Genomic DNA, 15,220 nt, shown 5'->3' on the forward strand with positions numbered 1-15,220 from the left:
TTGTGAACTGGGTGGTATAATACTCTTTAAAAAGGGTAATTTACTTGATAAATTATTGAGCTTTTCATATTTTCTTATCTGATTTAACCCAAAGTTATAATTATATTTAAGTCTTTGCTTTTTTAATAGGTTACATTTAAAAATCACGTTTTCTCCCCCTAGTGGATTAAAAGTTGAATGTAATTTGCTAAGTGGAGGTTTTTTTGGTTTTGCCTACACTGTTTGTTAATGGGAATGGGATGGGTGTTGTGTTTTAAGTTTTGTAGGATGAAAAAGCAAAATCAGAATTCCCTTAAATCAGCCCTCCCTGTATCAGACATCTTTTCATTAATCCCACCTGAAGGGACCATGCCTCTCTCTTCTTAAATCCCCAGACTTTTATGAAACTACTTTGTCTTAAGTGTCTAGAACTAAAACCTTACGTGTTGGATTAAACAACACCCAGACCTAGCAGAGTAGTTTAACTGTGGTGGTGTTTTCTACAGCTGGACTACAGGCAACAGCAAAGCATTCTGGATTCCCTGTGAGGATGGATAACGCTGTGCCCATTGTCCCCCAGGCGCCCGCTGCTCAGCCTCTGCAGATACAGTCGGGGGTTCTCACGCAGGTAAGAGCCAGAGCCACTGGGACACTCTGTGTTGCTGAAGCACTATCAAGAATCAGAGATTTTTCTCCTAGAAAACTGATTTGCTTTGAGTATAAGATCTTTCTTGGTTATGATTCAGTGGCCTTAAAGTGAAACCTCTGATGGAACGGTGTGCTCATCCCACCTCTGCCAACTCTTCCTTAGACTTGTAGGGACAGATAGCACGCCCTCCAGAAATTGTCTTTTGAGTAAATCTACTCTAGTTTTGTGAGATGAAGTTAATTTTTTATGTGGGTGCTTTCAGAGGTACAGTACACAGGTAAACAACATTTTGATTCTAAAAATGAAAAGTTCCTCTTTTGCTCCCCGAGTGTCCCCTTTGGTCCCCTCTTTCAGAATTTCATCCCTCTTGTGAGGCTGGGTCACATCAGGATGCCCCTTCTAGCATTACATTCCTTTATTCCTGTGTTTCACTGGCCTGTAAAAAGCTCGGAATCTGTACCTGCCATGGAACATATGACTAAGAAAATCATTAAGTGTTCATATAAGCGAGAGATACTATATTTTCCAATTTCCATTCTATGTGTAAATGTTTATGGCCCATGACTTGGGACATTCTGAAATCTCAACCCCTGATTTGTTAGTTGGACTTCTTAGTACCTGTCTTTGTGAACTGAGTCTTGTAGAACCCACCCTCTGAATCTGGCCCAAGAAGGATTATTATACTTGTTTACTTTAGGCCATTGACATGGGGCCTAGTGGGCCCATGCTGTGCACAGTTGAAGGGGAAGGTTGTGTTCGGTATGTGCATTCGAGGTGATAGGAAATTACTGCTCATTGTTGGTAATAACGGGGGGCAATGAGAACCCTTCTGAATCCAGATACCCTGTCTCCGTGTTTGTTTCACTCACCTGCCTCATCTACGTTTCAGGGAAGCTGTACACCACTAATGGTCGCAACTCTCCACCCTCAAGTAGCCACCATCACACCACAGTACGCGGTACCCTTTACTCTGAGCTGCGCAGCCGGCCGGCCGGCGCTGGTTGAACAGACCGCTGCTGTACTGGTAATTCCCCTCTCTTGATTGTTACTAACGGAGTTTCTTTGGTTTCTTTCTTTTTTTATTTTTTCCTCTTCATTTTTGTTTCATTTTCTTCTGGTTTTCTCATTTTTTTAAAAAAATTTCAACTTGGTCTCTGCAGAGGGCATGGAAGCATGTGCTGTCTTGCAGCTGTGTTCTTGCTGCATCTTTAATGTCCTGTTGTTTTCCTCCCTGACATTTGCTGGAGCGCCTTTGACTCAGTGTGGCTCTCAGGAGCCAGGCCCCCGACTCTTCTTTGCCAGCCTAGTGTGATAAAAGCTCTTGGTGTGGCCTCAGAAGAGCTTTGACACTATTCCTCCCCTTTTACCCTCCGATCCCTGAGAAGGAAAGAAAGAGCTTTAGTTTGGCTCTGCTGCAGGCACCCAGATGGCCCAAATTTGAACTCCTTAGCAAGTTAGTTTCCTTCTTTACTTGCTGTTTTAAACTTCTAAAACTTGGGCTATATGGAAACGTTTAAGATGCTCTTAATTTATTGCTTCATCAGCTGAACACATGAAGATAACTCTTTTGCCACTCATGACCAGTGGCAGCTTGTATTTTCCATTTAAAGATGGTCCCTTTAGAATCCCTTTAGATCACATTTGTTGATTGAAATGAAAGGTGAACTCATTTTTAGGGGTTTATGGAGAAATTATTTTACAAATAGGTCTTTATACAAAGGTGAAAATATGGATGAAAACTGCAAATACAATATTTGTTACTGAAAGTTCTGCGAAGAGTTACCGAGTGCAGCAGGGGTGTGGGCCTGAGAGAATGGAAGGACAAATAGGACTTTGAAGAATATTTCAGGGTTTGTAACTTTAAGAGTTATTTTTGGATGTGTTTTGGTTTATTTGGGGGAGTTAGAATTGTTTACTGGACACCCAGCATTTTATTATTTGAAATTTAAAAGTAGGCGAGCATTTAAAAACCTAACCGACACTATGAGTCCTCATATTTCTATATCCTACAAAGAGGCTCTCAGTTTCTCTTGTTGTTTCTCAAGGACTCGTGTGAGTGAAAACACTTCTAGAAACATACTTTGGTGGTTGGAATTTGTTTGGTTTTCAGTTTAAAAGTCTTTGCCACCTCCTGATTAATTTTATCATAAGCATAACATCTGGGTGCAAGGAAGTCAGATCTATTTCTGGCTCCATTTATCCCAGCCCCTGGTCTTGATTGCTCACCCTGACTGTTGAGGTGGGAATGTTAGCTGACACTTCTGCTTTGCTGCTTCTCTTAAGTTTGCACTGGCCATTCGCTAAGCTTTGCATATTTCTGTCCTTCCCGTCAAAACAGTTTCGTCGCTTGGAACGCCCGATTTCTACTCCCGTTGGAATGCTATTTCTTGCTCTGTATTAAACTACATGCTTTGTCTTGTGCAGGTGTGGCTTATGGAAAGACGCATGGTGTGACTTAACATACTTCTTTTGTTTTTTGTTTTGTTTGGTTTTGTTTTTTGTTTGAAATTCTGCTTATGGTGGCAGACGTGCTTGCAGTTTCTCTGCTTTGAAGCCTTCTTGTTTGGAACCAATATTTGTAACAAGTGGATCTGTTACTTGCAGAAATACTTTTAAAACAGTGTCTGGTGGCCTTGCAGTTTGAAGTCCAAGAAACAGAACCATAGGTACCTAAGCACCATAGGTGATTATACTGTAGACTTCAGGTTTAAAAGGGAAACTTTCACGTCTGTTCGTATTTTTTTAGAAAGTGCCAGAATTTCTGTGAGAAGTACAGAAAACATATTCGTTGCTATTCATTGCAAGTGTCGTGGCTTGTGAAAAACCAGAAATGACATCTTTTCTTGTAGTGATTAGTATGTTGAAATATGTTTCTACAAACAATACATGAAACAAATGTTTTAGGTAACTATAAAACAAAATGCGGTGCTCTCTGCATCTGTTTCATAAATATTTTACTTATTGCCTTATTTTAAAATTCTGTTAAATGGTGAAGTTAGCTTTCTCTTGCTGGCACGAGCTTGTTTGCCAGAGGATTTTGGCCTTCGGTCATCCACATCTGGCTCCATTTTCCAAGTTATACCCTTTTAAAGAGGAACAGTTCTCCCCTTTGTTTTATGGGTTTAATTGACCTGATGTCTTATCTGATTGGCACTCAAATTTAAATTCCTATTTTAAATCTCAAGGAAGCTGTCTTACACTCTAGGGATGTGTATTCTTTTAATCTTTGCAAAAATGATACTCCAGCATTTAACTAGAGCTTACCTCTGAACCTTCAGGCTCCTTTACTCTAGAGTATGGTAGAGTCTCTTAACCACAGGACTTGGTCAGGCTGTGGAGGTGGCCAAGAAAAAGCAGCATGCTCTGTCCCTAAACATAAGACTTGTAACCTTGAGCCCCCTGACCTTTCTTTTTTAATATCTGCAAGTTAACAATCTACAAGCAGCTTCTTTTAAGATGTGAGTTTTTCTTTCATCTAAAAAACAAAAGGAAAAGCCAAGAATGAGTCCAGTCTGGATCTTTCTGTGTGTTTCTCTGCAGCAGGCTTGGCCCGGAGGAACCCAACAAATTCTCCTGCCTTCAACTTGGCAACAGTTGCCTGGGGTAGCTCTGCACAACTCCGTCCAGCCCACGGCAGTGATTCCAGAGGCCATGGGCGGTGGCCAGCAGCTCGCAGACTGGAGGCAAGTGCCCTGTGTTCCTTTTTGGGAGATTGGCAGGGGCAGATCCCATAGGGCAGGGGCACTTGGTGATTTGGTGAGATGGGAAGAAAATAAAGGAAAGGAGAAAATGATCTCTGTTTGAACTCCTTTAAGAAGAGAACCCATATCTGGTTAGAAGGTGGGGTTATAAGCAAACTTTGAATACAGGAAAGTAATCGGTTCTAAGCTCAGGAATCATGTATTTCAGGTTTAAAGAGTGGTATGCAATTATAAACCATACAGTGAAAACCTAAAGTCTTGTCCACGTGTTACATGACAAATAAAATGCAGCTCTTTGGGGTTGTTTGAATTGCTGTTAACAACTCTTTGGCCCTGGTTTGCCAGTGCTTTGGGCACTCACTTGTCTCCACTTCCTCCCATTGACACAGGAATGCCCACTCGCACGGCAGCCAGTACAGCACTGTCATGCAGCCGCCGTCCCTGCTCACCAGCCACGTGACACTGGCCACTGCGCAGCCCCTGAACGTCGGTGTTGCCCATGTTGTCAGACAACAACAGTCCAGTTCCCTGCCTTCAAAGAAGAACAAGCAGTCTGCTCCAGTCTCTTCTAAGTGCGTCTCTCTAGAGCTGAGAGTTAACTGGGGAGAGAGTTGCCCGGCACGCAGCGTGCTGTGGCACAGACAGTTTGATTGAGGGAGCAAGTGGCTGCCAGTCCAAGGAGCCAGCCCTTCATGTGGGCGTGCACACCAGGTGTGTCCTGGCTGTGCTGAGCCCGTGTCTCTGCTGCCACTTGAACTCTGGCCTTCTTTATGCTGCTGTTTTTATTTTCTGCCCACTACAGAGCGGAAGTTCACCGTGGGGTAAGGGGCATACAAGAGTCAGGTTTATATTGTATTTTGGTGTTCTTGTCCTAGAGACCCTGGCTAGAGTGGTTAGTTTCTTTTTTGTTGGAACTTTTATACTTAAGTGTGTTGGCTTAATGATTAGGTAAAAAGGAGTCAAAGAGCAAATTGGCGAGAGCTTTGGGGAAAAGCTATATTGTTTGGGGCGCCAAGAACTGAATGGTCCTTCATACGACCTTTTCCTGCAGGTCGTCTCTGGATGTTCTGCCTTCTCAAGTCTATTCTCTGGTTGGGAGCAGCCCCCTCCGCAGCACGTCTTCCTACAATTCCCTGGTCCCTGTCCAAGATCAGCATCAGCCAATCATCATTCCAGATACTCCCAGCCCTCCTGTGAGTGTCATCACCATCCGCAGTGACACCGATGAGGAAGAGGACAACAAGTACAAGCCTGACAGGTGAGATGGGCAAGGGGCTCCCTGGCTCCGTGGCTGTTGTCCTTGGCCTTAGACTGTCAGCTTCAGGCAGGTGGCCCAGCGTGGGCTATGCAAGGAGGGCTAAAAAGAGGTTTTGGAAGCATGGCTGTGGATGAGCGAGCCCAAACACTCGCTTCCGTAACAGCGTTGTCAGGTTTTCTGTGACATTTTACATGGTCATCAGTCAAACCGGCCTTTCAGACACGCTGGATAGAATAGTACGTCTGGTTACGCTGTTGGGCTGCACTGACTGGCACTGCACGTGGTTCCACAGACATGATCCCCTGCCCTGAAGGGGCTGTAGAGTCTGAAAACAGATTTGCAACAGAAGCATATAAACAGCAGTTAATGGGAATGAGTCAGTAGATAGGAGGTTATTTGAAACTCCTGTAATTTCTTACTCTCAAAAGGCCTCTTTGGAAGAGGTAGAATTTAAATAGAGCTTCCTTCTCTTTCCTCCTCTGCCAAATGGTCTGAAAGATTAAGAATTTAAGTATCAGATTATTTCCTCTTATCCCAGCACCTTTGTCCAAGTCCTTAACTGGGCAGTTAACTAGGACTGGGGGATATATTTAAGAACTGTGACGTGCCTCTCTTGGTGCGAACGTGCTGCAGTTGGTTGCTTCTGTTGGCCTGGGTTGTGTTCTTGGGCTTCTAGTGTTAGACATAGAGAAGAGGGAGTAACTCTTCTTCTACTTGAGGATCACACGTGAAGGTAACTTCGGAGACTTTACAGAGTCATTCATATATATATATATAAGTGAAGTTTAAATGAACTTGAAAGAGTAATTTTAGAACGAACTACTTCAAAAGGGCTATTCACAAAATGGTATTTGCAGTTACAAAATGGTATTTACAAATGATAAGTAAACTTTCGGAACTAGGTTCTGAAAGTGGTCATTGAACTGATTTGGGGAAGAGATAAAGTAAACTTTCCAGTGAGCAGAAGGGTCCTAGTAGTGACAAAAAGTTATGTCACCAGTAGGATTGCTTTGACAGGAGCTAAGTCTGTTAGAAAAATGAGAAACTAAAGTTAGTAAGGTGTGAGTGGTTTGTGAAGGAACTTTAAAAAAATAAATGTACGGAGAGTAGTTTGATTGGATATAAGGAACCATTAGTTGGTCAGGGTGAGATGGAAGAAAAGCGGTGCCTGAGGAATACTGTTGAAATAACGGAGTGGGCATGGCTCGGAGGCGGTGTGGAGTAGTTGTTAGAGGCGTGCACTCTGGACTCACTCTGTCCTTGTCTGAGTCCTGTCTCATCACTTGTGTGCCCTCGGTCAAGTGTCTTAGTCTTCCTGTACCTCAGTTTCCTCATCTGCAAAATATTGATAATGGTATCTACTTCATAGAAGTGTTTCAGGGATTCAGTGAGTTGTATGTAGAGTGTAAGAATTAGTGCCTGATGCATAATAGGCACTCAGACATCTGCTGCTGCTACTATTATTGTCATTGTCATAGGACCAGAGACCATCAAAGAAACATTGCTAGAAAGGGGTTGAATTTTCAGGAACTTTTCTTCTCCTCAGCTCTGGCCTGAAGGCAAGGTCCAATGTCATCAGCTACGTCACTGTCAATGACTCTCCGGACTCCGACTCTTCCCTGAGCAGCCCATATTCCACTGAGACCCTGAGTGCTCTCCGGGGCAATAGCGGGCCCCTTCTGGAGGGGCCCAGCAGAGGCGTGGGGGACAGTTCGGGCACCCGCACCATCATTGTGCCTCCACTGAAAACTCAGCTTGGCGACTGCACTGTAGCGACTCAGGCCTCGGGTGAGTGTCTCCCAACTGGAGGTGAATTCTCTTTTGAGGTGTGGAGCCTTCAGTTTGCTATGATGTACTTATGCCAGTGGTAGAGACCAGTGGCATAGATTTTCTTAAAGATTCCTTAATTCAGAAATTATTTCCTTGTGTTGTAAAATTAATCTTGGCCATCAGTTTATTTTCCTGTATTTATTTTACTTGGATTAATATAAAAATGAATTTTTAGTCTCACAAATACACTTACTGTAGATGGGAGAAGTTTGGCAAGACATATGTGATATGGTGGAGCACTAAAAACATTAGCAAGCAATGCTTGTTTTTGTTTTTTGGCCGCAGGTAATATGATTTTGACAATCCGAAAGTGGACGGGAACCGATAATATTAAAAATGACGGCAAAAGTATTTTTGGAAAACAATAGGTTGTACTTTAGATCTTTTCTCTCCAATGTTATGGCAGTGATACTGTTGTGGGCTTTATTATCAGCCAGATTCCATCTTTTTTGCTCCGTCAGATGCTGGGCCTAGGCTCCTAGGTTTAGTTATTGGTTGCTCACTGCAGCACCAAGCCCCAGATTTCCCTGGCTTGACACAACGGAAGTTTACTTCTTACTCATGACTTCCCAGTACAAGTGTTTCTGGTGGGTAAGCCTGCAGTGAGTTAAGGATCAGAGCCTTGGCCCCCTCAGCATCCAGTCAGAAGGAAAAAAGAAAGTTTGAGGGAGGCACACACATTTCTGAACCTCTTTACTCTGGAAATAGTGAAAACCCATCACGTGGCCCCACCCAGAGGCAGGGGGCCCAGGATGTACAGTCTTTGACTGGGCAGCTGTTTTCCATGGAAACTGACACACCGGAGGAGGGGAGCATGCATTCCTGGTGTCAGTATAGCTGTTTGTTTCGTACTTGTGTGAATTAGTGTTTTATTATGAATTATGTTACTGCCAGAGATATGAACAGGGTTCTGATTTGAGGATATTGTGTTAAGTGTAGACACCTGTCCATTGCTGACAAAACAGAACTTCCCATGCTAGGCTTCTGAGCAAGAATATTAGGTGCTCTGTTCACTGTTGGGTGCAAAGAATACAGGCTGCTCCACAAGTCACTGAATAACTACTCCAGTTTCCTAGTGGGAGCGCAGAAGGATGCAAAACGTTGAAAATTGATTTGCTTATGCAACTGCCCTGCAGTTTCTTAGAACTTGAAGATAGCGAGTGCCCAGCATCATATAATCTTGCCTTCCTTTAAACCCTTTTCATACTTAAATGTCCTGAGTATTACCAATACCTTACTCAGCTTCCCGTTGTCATTTCTACTCCTGTTTACTCCCCTCCTACCTAAAACTGGGCTCCCCGGTGGTAGGAACTGCGCCTCACTGTGTCTGTATTTCAGTAGTACCCTGTACATGCAGGAGATTAGAGAGTATTTACTGCAGTGAACATGATGGAGGTCATTTATGATTTTTGTAGCACGACAGAAAGGAAATGGGTGATAGGTTCCTGTTCCGGTGTAAATGTAATTCAGGAAATAAAATAAACCTGAAACCTTTACTCCTGCAAAGCTCATACAAACGTGGTTGATTATACTGTATGATGCCATAATTTAGCCTGTGGTTCTGAGCAGATGTCTCCTCGTACCTCCTGAATGCCCGGCTCTCTTGTAGGTCTCCTGAGCACCAAGACCAAGCCAGTGGCCTCGGTGAGTGGACAGTCATCTGGATGCTGTCTCACCCCCACCGGGTATCGAGCACAGCGTGGGGGGACCAGCGCAGCACAGCCACTCAACCTCAGCCAGGTAAGCGCGAGGGGCTGCTGGCTTCTGTTTGGGGCGCCCCCTGTTGTTACTCTCTGGAGAACCCCGCTTCTGGCTGGACTGCTGAATAAAGCCCAATGAAGCTCCTTTTGTGTCAGACGGTTTGGTGTCCTGCGGCCCGCGTCAGATCCGCACGTGCTGTCTCTTTCTCCCTGTATGAGTGTGTGCAGGATGCACATCCCAGGTTTTCCATCAGACCGTCTGGGCTGTCCTGGGAGATTAGAGAAATGTCTGGAATGTAGAAAGAGCCTAAGGTGCTTGAGGCTGTGTCTGGTTCTGCACCACTGCATGCTTTGAGGCCAGATTCTCTTGCTTTATCTCCCGGATCATAAATAACCTCACACTGTTTACTTGAGGCAAGAAACAGGGAAAAGCTTTCTGGCCGCTTAGTCAGCCGGTTCTAGTCCTATATGTGTGAGTCCGGGATTGGGGGCTTTTCCCTACCATCTGATCCTCTGATGGGGTGGGGAGGGTCACTATTCTGTTTGTGTTCACTCTTCTTCAGCTCAAGTTCTGGCGCTTGTGTGATGCTTACTAGTAGTGAGAAAGTGTACATATGAGGGTGTAACTGTGTGTGTGTGTGCGCGCGTGCATGTGTGAGCACACATGGAAGCGCAAATGTAAGTTCGAGTTAGTGCATGTGTTTTAGGCTCCACAATTCAAGAGGGACATGAAGAACTTAGTGGAGAGCAAAAGGAAACATTGCCAAGAAAGAAAGGTTAGGAAACATTCAGATTCCCTGACGCCAGAATAGGGTGAGTTGAGCCAACAGTTACTAACTTGCAGGCGTGGGTAACCCTCTGAGCTCCTGATTCCCCCCCCTTTCCTCTGTCTTGCTCAAGAGCAAATCGCTGCTGCCTGGGCTGGGTTAGGGTCTGCGCTGCCAAGAGGCAGAGGGCTGAACGACTGCCTTCTGACAGCGTCACCTGCCTGGTAACGTCTGTGCTCTGGCAGCCCAGAGGCAGTGTAAGTTAGAACCTCGGCCCTCAGGACCAGGGTGGCCGCGAGGTTCCTTACTCCCTTCTTCCTCCTTCCAGAACCAGCAGTCATCGTCAGCTCCAACCTCGCAGGAGAGAAGCAGCAACCCTGCCCCCCGCAGGCAGCAGGCGTTTGTGGCCCCGCTCTCCCAAGCCCCCTACGCCTTCCAGCATGGCAGCCCAATACACTCGACGGGGCACCCACACCTGGCCCCAGCCCCTGCCCACTTGCCAAGCCAGCCTCACCTGTATACGTATGCCGCCCCCACCTCTGCTGCTGCCCTGGGCTCCACCAGCTCCATTGCTCATCTCTTCTCCCCCCAGGGCTCCTCCAGGCATGCTGCAGCCTATACCACCCACCCCAGCACTCTGGTGCACCAGGTCCCTGTCAGTGTGGGGCCCAGCCTCCTCACCTCTGCCAGTGTGGCCCCTGCTCAGTACCAACACCAGTTTGCCACCCAGTCCTACATTGGGTCGTCCCGAGGCTCAGCAATTTACACTGGATACCCACTGAGTCCTACCAAGATCAGTCAGTATTCCTACTTGTAGTTGGTGAGCTTGAGGCAGGAGGGGCCGTGGCTGCCCTTCTTGGCCCTGAGTTCTCCAGAATGGGCTATGATGAGCTCCTCCCTTACTCTCCTTGAAACTCCTTAGCCAGCCACTTGCTCTGCAGGGGCCCGCTGGCGTAGAAGGTTTTTCTCTGGGGAACCTGTCTCAGTGTTGACTGCATTGTTGTAGTCTCCCAAGCCCACCCTGTTTTTAATTCTTTATTTCTGTGACAGCAGTCTTGGTATTTGGAAGAGTTCAGATGCCCATCCTCTGCAGTTACCAAGGAAGAGAGATCACTCTGAAGTTACCCTTTGAAAAATATTTTCTCTTTCTGACTTTATTTCTATAAATACTTTTAAAACAAGTGAAGCCCCTTTTTATTTAACTTGGTTTTATTGTAGTTGCTGGTCAGAGGAAAAATGCTGATAGAAGGACTTGAAATTGGTAGTAAGTGAGAAAAGAGCAATCATTACTTTTTGCTTGTTTAAAAACCAAGATTTAATTGCTTATTTTAAGAGCAGCTCTCACAAGTCCTTATTTTACTATCAGGCACTTTTCCTCAGAATTTTACTTTTGTTTATGAGATATTTAAACTTACAGTGTTTTAATTTTGTTTTTATGTCACATTATACCTAATGGGCAATCGTTATTTTTGCAAAGCTGGTTGTGTACTGCTCTGTATTGCTGTTGGGATTCTCTCAGTTACTCTGTGTTTATTACAAAGTAGTGTTAAAAAGGCAGCTCACCATTTGCTGGCAACCTAGTGCGAGAATCCATACCTGCCATAAGAACACAAAACACCAGGCATTCTTTTTAAAGAAGCACCATACGTTCTTTTAAGATTATTTTCTGAAAAGTCCTTCTCTGATTCAGCTTAAATTTTATTATGGAAAAGCCATGAAGGTGGTTGTTATTGTATGGTGGTGGTGGTTTTATTATATGCAAAATCTCTTTGTATTATGCTATACTGGCATTGATGAGCTTTGCCTAAAGATTAGTATGAATTTTCAATAATACACCTCTTTTTCTCCTCGCCTCCCCTCTCCCTTCTGTTCTCTGTGATTTATTTGGGGGGAAAGCTAAAGAATCTGAAACCAGATCAGAACATTGTGTATAGCTTTTATACTTTAGAGTAGTTTCCTTTGTATGCCAGCAGCAAACTGAATGCTCTCTTATTAAGACTTATACAATAAGTGCATGTAGGAATTGCAAAAAATATTTTAAAAATTTATTACTGAATTTAAAAATATTTTAGAAGTTTTGTAATGGTGGTGTTTTAATATTTTGCATAATTAAATATGTACATATTGATTAGAAAAATATAACAAGCAATTTTTCCTGCTAACCCAAGATGTTATTTGTAATCAGATGTGTAGTGATTACACTTGAATTGTGCATTTAGTGTGTATCTGATCCTCCAGTGTTACCCCGGAGATGGGATTGGTGTCTCCATTGTATTTAAACCAAAATGAACTGATACTTGTCGGAATGTATGTGACCTAATTGCAGTTCTGTTAGAGCATATTACTGTAGTGCTGAAAGCGCGGGGCGCCTGCGAGGAGAGGAGACCCTTGGAGTTGTTTTGCACAGGTGTGTCTGGCGAGGAGTTCCGTGTGTCCCCTCCTCCCCTCTCCTCCCTTATTGTAGTGCCTTATATGATGCTGTAGTGGTTATAGAGTTTACAGTGAGCTTGCCTTAGGACGGACCAGCAAGCCCCCGTGGACCCTAAGCTGTTCACTGGGATTCATCAGAACAGGATTAGTAGCCGTGTTGTGTAAATGCGTGGTTCTCACTTTCCCTGCCGACACCGAAAAATAAAAACAGCAGCTTTCCCCCTTTGCTGCCACCCCGTCCCCTTCCATTTCGGCGTCTCAGCCGAGCTCTCACGGAGGCCTCTTCCCCGCGGCTCACTGTGCTGCCTGCTGCTGCGAGCACCCGGGAAGCGGGAGAGAAGTCGAGCCAGTATTTAACATGCAGTTTTTTCTTTTTTAAAAAGTATGTGCAATCACTTTGAGAATGAGATTTTTTTCCTTTTCCCATGTGGCAGTCCTTCCTGCAGATAGTTGACATTCCTAGTAAAATATTTGCTTGTTGTAAAAACACATAACAGATGTGTTTATACCAAAGAGCCTGTTGTATTGCTTACCACGTCCCCATACTACGAGGAGTTTGTGATGCCACTAGTGGCAGGAAACTCACAGAAAGGTTGCTTAGCCAGTGAACAATACCAAGAAGGAACCAGAGCCTGTTGAGTCACTGGGCTTTTGAGGTTTGTTTTTAACAACTTGCATGTTCTGGGGGCCCTTCAAACTGTGAAATTGTCCTTGTACTCTCGGCTCCTGCATGGATCTGGGTCAAGTAGAGGGTACTGCGGATGGTGATGTTCCTGCCGTAAGAGATTTTGGGGAGGAAGGTTAACCCTGAGATGCAGAAGTGTTCCATCTGAACTGAAAATGACATAGTGGAGGGATACGTCTAGGACTGGTTCTTTGTGGAGAGGGTGTCAAGGAGGTGCAGGATGGAGATGGGAGATTTCATGGAGCCCGGGCAGCAGCTCTGCCCCGGGTCAAACACCGAGGAGCTGTCAAGGTATTTGGAGTTTTTTCTTTGCAAGGAGTAAAGGCTCCCAGGATGGGGCAAGTGGGTCAGTGCAGCCTTCCAGGAACATGTCGGCGTTTTCTGTATATTTTTAAATTATATTGAGTTGTGTTTCAGCACTCTACTGGTCAAGATACCCAAGCAGTTAGTATAGTTTCTGTCACTGGTGTGTTATAGTGTTCTGGTCAGTGCGTGTGGTCTTTGTGTCTCCTTTTTGCCAAGCACATTCTGATTTTCTTGCTCAAAGGCAGATCTGGTTTCTAATGGAAGCATTTTTTGTTCCTTTTCTTTCCTCTACAAGGGGTAGCAATTGTTTTTTGTAAGAAACGAGATGCAGGAAAAACAACCAGAAAACTCTCTGCTCCTGCCCCCAGTCCAGTAGGTAGATGCCATTTAAGATGCAGGGAAAAGACAGTACCAAGAGCTTGTATTGTTACCTTAATCACCTTATTAGCATTGTGTGGCTTTAAGGATTTTAGAGATTTTTGGTCTTAGTCTGTAAATTGGCATTTCGGATTTACCAAGGTAAAAACCCACCTGTGTCTGCTGAATGTGTATGTGCTCAATGTGGCTTTCGATTCTGTCCCTGGGGCTTGCCGTCCCTGGCCCTGACAGGATGGGGGATGCCCGTGAATTTAGTGAGCAGCTGGCCTGGATCATAGTGGCCTGGCCTCAGACCAGGTTAAGGCTTCGAGCCCTCTCAGGAGTTGCATTTCCAGCTTCTCCCCTTTAGGTTGAAAGAGGCTGTGGGTAAGGGTTAAGTACAGCTGCTCTAGGCTTACGTTCATCAGGACACTCCCGAGTTTTTAATAGCTCCCAAGAGGTCAGTGCTCGGCTAAAATACCAACCCCGGGAACAAGAACTCCATTTCAGACAGTCTGGCCATCCATCATCCTCCAGCAAGGGGCTATAACCCTGACTGCCCGGGCAGGCAAGCACAGCCCTGTGTGTTTTATGCAGCATTATTATGCAAAAACCCACTGGTTAGGATAGTCTGTTTTAAGTTAGGAAATGAAATTGCCTCCCAGCAACAGGAATGGCCCAAGCCTGCTTCCTCTTTTGATTTTGTTTTTATCTGATGGATGGTGCAGCATGTCTACTTGGTTGTTTGTTGCTAAACTTTATATAATGTGTGGTTTTGATTCAGCTTGAAAAATAATCTCACTACATGTAGCAGTACATTATATGTACATTATATGTAATGTTAGTATTTCTGCTTTGAATCCTCGATATTGCAATGGAATTCCAACTTTATTCAGTGTATTTGATATGCTAGTTATTGTGTGCGATTTAAACTTCTTTTGCTTTCTCCCTTTTCTGGTTGTGCGCTTCCTTTTACAACAAGCCTCTAGCAACAGTTTCTGAGAATTACTGAGCTATGTTTGTAATGCAGATGTACTTAGGGAGTATGTAAAATAATCATTTTAACGAAATAAATAGATATTTAAAATTTAATACTAACTATGGGAAAAGGGTCCATTGTGTAAAACATAGTTTATCTTTGGATTCAATGTTTGTCTTTGGTTTTACAAAGTAGCTTGTATTTTCAGTATTTTCTACATAATATGGTAAAATGTAGAGCAATTGCGATGCATCAATAAAATGGGTAAATTTTCTGATTCATGAGGCTGTTTTGGACCTTTGTTACAAGGGTACAAAGGGGGTCCACACATGGCATCTTTGGAGGTGCTAACTAAATACACCTTAAAATCAGTAGACAAATTATATATTAGAGACAGATTCATCTTTCATACAGACCACAATGGAAGCGAATGGGCATTGGAAGGGTACATTTATTTTCTAAGCCTGAGGCTCCAGGGCCCAAACGTAATCATCCAGATCTGGCCCTTTCCAGGAGGCAGAAACTTCTGACACAGGCTAATTAAACATCGTTTCCTAGCGTGTTCCACCTGACATCTAA

At 44.3% G+C, this 15,220-nt stretch overlaps 1 protein-coding gene across 3 annotated transcripts in view; it reads left to right on the forward strand.

Annotated features, from left to right (window-relative positions):
* Positions 1-14,920, forward strand: part of HIPK1 (homeodomain interacting protein kinase 1) — a 40,988-nt gene extending 26,068 nt beyond the window's left edge. The window contains exons 9-16 of one of the 3 annotated variants that reach the window (XM_081122330.1): positions 486-607; positions 1,518-1,652; positions 4,169-4,311; positions 4,719-4,901; positions 5,381-5,587; positions 7,134-7,375; positions 9,027-9,157; positions 10,213-14,920. In XM_081122330.1, coding sequence (XP_080978456.1) covers positions 486-607; positions 1,518-1,652; positions 4,169-4,311; positions 4,719-4,901; positions 5,381-5,587; positions 7,134-7,375; positions 9,027-9,157; positions 10,213-10,701 — 1,652 coding nt within the window. In that variant the 3' untranslated portion in view covers positions 10,702-14,920. Of the gene's footprint in view, positions 1-485; positions 608-1,517; positions 1,653-4,168; positions 4,312-4,718; positions 4,902-5,380; positions 5,588-7,133; positions 7,376-9,026; positions 9,158-9,824; positions 9,948-10,212 lie in introns of those variants that run through there. The other 2 variants (XM_081122331.1, XM_081122332.1) reach the window with 2 other exon arrangements.
* Positions 14,921-15,220: the final 300 nt, after the last annotated feature.

This window comes from Miniopterus schreibersii (genome assembly GCF_964146895.1).
Source record: "Miniopterus schreibersii genome assembly, chromosome: 19".
Taxonomy (NCBI): domain Eukaryota; kingdom Metazoa; phylum Chordata; class Mammalia; order Chiroptera; family Miniopteridae; genus Miniopterus; species Miniopterus schreibersii.